At 54.1% G+C, this 5,851-nt stretch overlaps 1 protein-coding gene across 1 annotated transcript in view; it reads left to right on the top strand.

Annotated features, from left to right (window-relative positions):
• Positions 1 to 5,851, top strand: part of RHPN1 (rhophilin Rho GTPase binding protein 1) — a 32,481-nt gene that overhangs the window by 15,863 nt on the left and 10,767 nt on the right. Inside the window, exons 4-9 of the mRNA XM_019472823.1 lie at positions 2,277 to 2,352; positions 2,732 to 2,809; positions 3,852 to 3,976; positions 4,284 to 4,450; positions 5,007 to 5,194; positions 5,363 to 5,519. Of these exons, the coding sequence (XP_019328368.1) occupies positions 2,277 to 2,352; positions 2,732 to 2,809; positions 3,852 to 3,976; positions 4,284 to 4,450; positions 5,007 to 5,194; positions 5,363 to 5,519 (791 nt within the window). The remainder of the gene's footprint in view (positions 1 to 2,276; positions 2,353 to 2,731; positions 2,810 to 3,851; positions 3,977 to 4,283; positions 4,451 to 5,006; positions 5,195 to 5,362; positions 5,520 to 5,851) is intronic.

Raw genomic sequence — 5,851 nt, 5'->3', positions numbered from 1 at the left:
CGAGGGAGGGGATTCTGCCCCTCTGCTCCGCTCTGGTGAGACACCCCTGGAGCACTGCATCCAGCTCTGGGGTCCCCAGCACAAGACAGACACAGACCTGTTGGAGCAGGTCCAGAGGAGGCCACAGAAATGATCAGAGGGCTGGAACAGCACTGCTGTGAGGACAGGCTGAGAGAGTTGGGCGCTTTTAGCCTGGAGAAGAGAAGGGTCTGGGGAGACCTTGCGGCCTTTCAATACTTAAAGGGGGCTTCTAAGAAAGATGGGGACAGGCTTTTTAGTAGGGCCTGTAGCGATAGGACAAGGGGGAATGGTTTTAAACTGAAAGAGGGGAGATTCAGACTAGATATAAGGAGGAAATTTTTTACACTGAGGGTGGTGAAACACTGGCACAGGTTGCCCAGAGAGGTGGTGGCTGCCCCATCCCTGGAAACATTCCAGGTCAGGTTGGACGGGGCTCTGAGCAAGCTGATCTAGTTGAAGATGTCCCTGCCCATGGCAGGGGGGTTGGACTAGATGACCTTTCGAGGTCCCTTCCAACCCAAACCGTTCTGTGATTCTATGTCCATCCACGTGCTTTTCCTGGCGCATGGTCCTCCTCGGGGGAGGATTGCTGTGCTGCTGGGGGCAGAGGGAGGTGCAAGGACCAGGAGACCATCAGTGACTCCATCCTGCAGATTGCTGCAATGATATTAATTGTAGGACCAGGATGATCTGGGTGCAGGATTGTGTTAGGGTCGCAGGGTCTCCTATGGGGAGAAAGCCGAGGGAGCCCATATCTCCACCACCCTTGGGTGTTTGCTGCACTCAGAGGGTCTGTTGCAGCCTCTGAATGTAATCCTGGATGTTGGTCCTTCTTCTTTTGTGCTAGACATAGGGATGTATGCAACATCTCCTGTGTTGCATGCATCCTTCCCAAGTTGTTCCAGGGGATGCTTGGCTTTTCCAACCAGCCGCTTGTGTGCCCTGGTTTAAAAAGAAAACAGCAACCCCAAAACCCTTCCCAGGCCAAACAAAAGCCCCTTTGTTTGCTCCAGGCATTGGATTCAAGTGGAAATCTTATTAGGGAAGGAGCGATAATGGCTTTTCTGCACTAATTATAGCTCTTGAAGCTGTTTATTCAGTGTGAACAGATGAAAATGTGGGTGTAACCTCCCTGCCCTGCTCCCCGAGTTTTTGCAACTTTCTTTGCCTCTTTTCCTCCCTGGACTAATGAGTGATGTGCTAATAAGTTGTCAGCGGTTTCTGGAGGTAACGAGAGGGGGCTGTTGTGCAAACCTGGGTTGGCGAGGGCTTGATCCTGCCTGACTCCATCTCGCTCCCTGCCAAACTTTCTTGTCTCTTTAAACCAGTTCCCTGGGAGGCCAAGTGTCCGGGGATGCGGTAACATGGCTCGGTGCCGGGGTTGGGGACTTCCCCGAGGGATAGATGGGTATCGGGGAGAGCATTTGTGGAGCCGATGTGAGCTGCAGGTACCACCATGGGTTCCCATCCCCCATCTCTGTATAGAGGAGCCGGACGATGGGTCCAGCTTTAGGGCTCTTTGCAGGGCTGTAATTTTCTGTCATGCTCCAGGCTCTGCTGCTTACACAGACCATTTCTTTACTTCTTGGCAGCAGAAAAACAAAATAGCTGCTAAATCCCCCAAAAGATGGTCCTTCCTGGCTGTCGTCCTGCAGCGCTTCTTCCTCGGTGCTGCACGACTGCCCTGTTTTAATGTTGAAACACAAACCACTCCCCAACTGGGTGTTCCCAGAGTCGTCGTCATCTTCAGCATTTTACAATATCGAACGGGCTCTGCGATAAGAGCTATTATTAGACAACTGCTTTTAATAGAGACAGAAAATTTCAATATCAGGCACAGCGCTGCAGCCCGAGCGAGTCCTTATCAGCACCGAAGCCCAGATTAGCACGTAGGAGTGCGTGAATCCGTGACCTGTGCTCGCATCACGCCTAGTTCCCAAGGGCTGGTAATTAAAGCAGCTTCGTTACTGGAGCCTATTTTGTTGCTATTGTACTTGTTATGGAGAGAAGCTGGAGGGATAAGGGTGATGGTTTCAGGTTATTTTCTGTGCACCCCTCCTCTCGCGCTGCCGTTTTCGACATCATGTTGGGAAAAGCGTCTTTCCGCTCTGCGGAGTTGGGTCCTCTTCTGGCTTTATCTTTAATGGGAGCAGCACAAGCCCAGGGCAAAGAGCTGCTTCATTTTAGTCCCCGACACACAGGGTCTCTCCGAGGCTTGTAAACCAGCCACCAAATAGGTTGCTGTCTTCTTCCAGCGAGTCCATCAGCGTCCCCATGATCCCTTTGGGCCTGAAGGAGACGAAGGAGCTGGATTTGCTGGTACCGCTGAAGGTGAGCATCAGGGTTTTGCACGCTCGATGCGATGTAAGACGACGGAGGAGAGCGACCATGCGCTTTGGGTACGGTTGGGTGCTGTAGAGGAGATGCTGCAGCAGCTGCAAAACGTTTTCTGTTTTGGAACAGTTGCAAAAAAAATAGGTTTATGGGGAGGAGCTGGACTTAAAACATGGGAAGGTGGGAGGTGAGGGTCTCGAGATGCTGGAGAGCAAGAGCCAGGCAGGGGAGGAGACGGCTTCCCCTGCCACAGGTTTCCTTGCAGAGAGAGCTTGCAAATTGCCTATACAGAATCACCCCAAGTCACCCTTTAAATCTTGAATATCTATTTCCCAGGGTGACTCAGGGTTTTCTTTTCTCTTGTTTCCCCGTCCAGGATCTCATCAGTGAACACTATGGAGAGGAGGCTGTCTTGTTTGAAAAGGAAATCAAAGAGTTCATGGAGCTACGGCAGGTCGGTGCCCCTTGAGTTGCAAAGTCTTGCTTTGGCTTGTCCAGAAACGCTCCTTGGAGGTGCCACATTTTGCTCCAGGGTCCCCTCAGCCTCTCTCCAAACTGCACACTCATCCTTGTGTCTCGGGGTGCGGGATTCCTGCGCTGGAACACCTTGCCTTCAGTTCATAGGTTACAAAATATTACAGGCCATTCAGTAATTTTTTTCCTTTCCCCGTCCTTTAACACCCTGCTAACCTAGAACTGAACGGCAATAAAAGTTATAATGCAATCCCTTACTGGTTTATGAATATTAGTTCCCCCCCAGCAAAGCTAAATGACTGCTCTCTCTCCAGCCAGCGCTTCGAGAAGAGGAAATGTAAAGCAATCTGGTAAAGGTGAATTTTCTCCTCTCCTACAAAACAGCTCTCATAAGTAACTTCAAGTTTTGCCTTGCCGCGGAGCTTTGATCTGGGAGAGCGGAAAGAAAGAGGCTTGCTCAAGCCCTTGTGAAGGGCCCGATCCTGCTCTTTAGGCTGTGGGAGAGGAGCCCTGCGAAGCCAGAAGCGGGAAAGGAAAAAGCCCCGTGGTTAAAACTAGGCGTTAGGAGAGCTCTGACCCTCCTCCCTGTGTCAGGTCAAAAGCTCAAGGGCTTTTTTGTTAAGAGCAAAAAATCCAATTTCTTCCCTAGCATTTATTTCAGCAGACTTTGCATGAGTTTCTCTCTTAAAAGAAATAATAATCCCAGCTTGGTTTAGGTGAGCATTGCCTCCAGCACAGCTCCCAGGCTGCTGGCTCCGGATTTGGGTGCCCCAGCACCGAATTAGTGCCTCCCTGACCTTTCCTGCAGCTGAACCTGTGCCGGGGGGCTGCCTCCCGCTGCTGCACAGCATCTCGTCCGCTATTGATCTAATCATATTGATCTGATCCTATTGATCTAAAAACTCAGGTGGATTTTCTCCCCCCCTGGGCTGGCCAGCATGTGCAGCTCCATAAATCCGTCATTTCCCTTCCCGTTTTCCCCCTCTCTTCCCACCCCCGTGTCTCCTCTCCCGTCCCCGCAGGCGATGCGCACCCCAAGCCGCAATGAAGCCGGGCTCGAGCTCTTGATGGAGTATTACAACCAGCTCTACTTCCTCGACAGCCGTTTCTTCCCTCCCACCAAAAGCCTGGGTGTCTTCTTCCACTGGTTGGTCCAGCTTTCCTCATCCCACCTGGGGCATCGCGAGTGGGGAGGGAGTCGGGACCAAGCCTCCACGACGGGATTGCTGCCTCGGCAGCAAAGCCGGGGCTGGCGGACGCGGGGAGCTGGGTTTGCTGTTGCCCTGGGTGGGTTAATTAGGGGAGGCAGGGGAAAGCGTGTGCCCCAGGGGGACGAGCCGTGACGGGAACGGTGGCTGCGAGCCCACGCGGAGCGCTGAAAACCCTTCAGGCTCCACCTGCATCTGTGGGCGAGGACCCGGGGATGTGCAGCCGTCGACTCTTCCCTTCCCCAGGTACGACTCCCTGACGGGGGTCCCATCCCACCAGCGGGCGCTGGCCTTCGAGAAGGGCAGCGTGCTCTTCAACATTGGAGCCCTGCACACCCAGATCGGAGCGCGGCAGGACCGTGCATCCCTGCCGGGGCTCAACCAGGCCATCGATGCCTTTCAGAAGGCGGCCGGTACGTGGGTTCCCACCTTCTCCGGCTCTCCAGGGGCATGCGGGCAGCATTTCCCTGGGGTGGGAATAATCCACACGAGTGCAAGAAGGGGAGAGAGCAGTCGTGCAAAGAGGGATGGGGACAGGGCATCTCCAAGGGACCACAAACCAAGTGCAAGTTGGCACCATGCTACTTCTGTGGGGTTATGAAGAGGAGCTGGGATGACCCAACAGCCACCCAAAGGGCGCTCTCTTGCCGCACGGCAGTAGGGATGTCCCAGCTCAGGAGAGAAGAGATGCTGATCCGTCTGCGAGCAGCTGGGGGGGAAAAAAAGGACCCTGGGACTGCAGTCACCCAGGGCTTTGGGGAAGAAAGCTGTGGGCACAAGGATGGTTTAGATAGCAAGGGAGTGACCCCCGACCTTTTTACCCACCGTTTACGGTGAGATGTTTGATGTGCGAGCTGGGTCGCCAGCTCTTCTCTTCCTGCGCTGCTGGTGGGGAAACCTTCGTGGTCCGAAAGTCTGACCCTCCTGCTTACAAGCCCGGTGGCTACCAGGAGCTTCTCCCTCACGCAGGTGCCTTTAACTACTTGAAGGAAAACTTCTCCAACGCTCCCAGCCTGGATATGAGCACCGCCTCCTTGAACATGCTGGTGCGGCTGATGGTCGCCCAGGTCCAGGAGTGCGTCTTTGAGAAGATGACCTTGCTGCGTTCCCAGCACAACTTCCTCGCCCGGCTGCAGCTCGCCCAGGAGGCGGCAAGGGTGAGCACCTCGGGGAGGAGAGAACTTGGTGGAGCTGTCACCACTGGAGAGGCTCCTTCTGTGGTCGGCAGAACCCCCCAGGAGAGGACAGCCTGCTGTCACTGTCTCCTGATGGATGTCCTACATCTCAACCCATGGCTTAGCAGCTTGTCTCTTGATGCCCCACAGGTGGAAGATGTCTACTTGCTGGTGCACCAGACGATGACCCAGGCCCACGTGAAGGATTACGTTCCCTTCTCTTGGACCACCATGGTCCACGTCAAGTCGGAGCATTTCAAAGCCCTCTCCCACTACTTCGCTGCCATTGCTCTCTGCGACTGCCCTGGTGAGTGTTACAGCTCGGAGGCAGCTGCCTGCTCAGCCAAGTGCCGGCTCCACATGGTAGCCTGGTGTTTGGGAGGGATTGCAAAAAAAAGAGGTGAAGGGAGATATGTGCAGGGTAGATGGATACAAAACCTAAAGTTTTTGGGATGCTCTTGAGCTGTTGATCTCGCTTATTGGCTCAGCGATCGATGCACAGAGCAGATTTCCCCCCTATTTCTGGTTTGCACAGCACTTGCAAAGTCCTTCCAAGAAGGTGAGCAAAAAGGTGCTGTAGGGATGTCACCTGCTTGTCCCCTTTGGGGCTGGGTGGGTAAATGGGGGGGGGGGGGGGGG

This window comes from Aptenodytes forsteri, unplaced genomic scaffold (assembly GCF_000699145.1).
Source record: "Aptenodytes forsteri isolate BGI_AS27 unplaced genomic scaffold, ASM69914v1 Scaffold260, whole genome shotgun sequence".
NCBI lineage: Eukaryota > Metazoa > Chordata > Aves > Sphenisciformes > Spheniscidae > Aptenodytes > Aptenodytes forsteri.
This window is presented reverse-complemented; position numbering and strand designations above follow the sequence as displayed.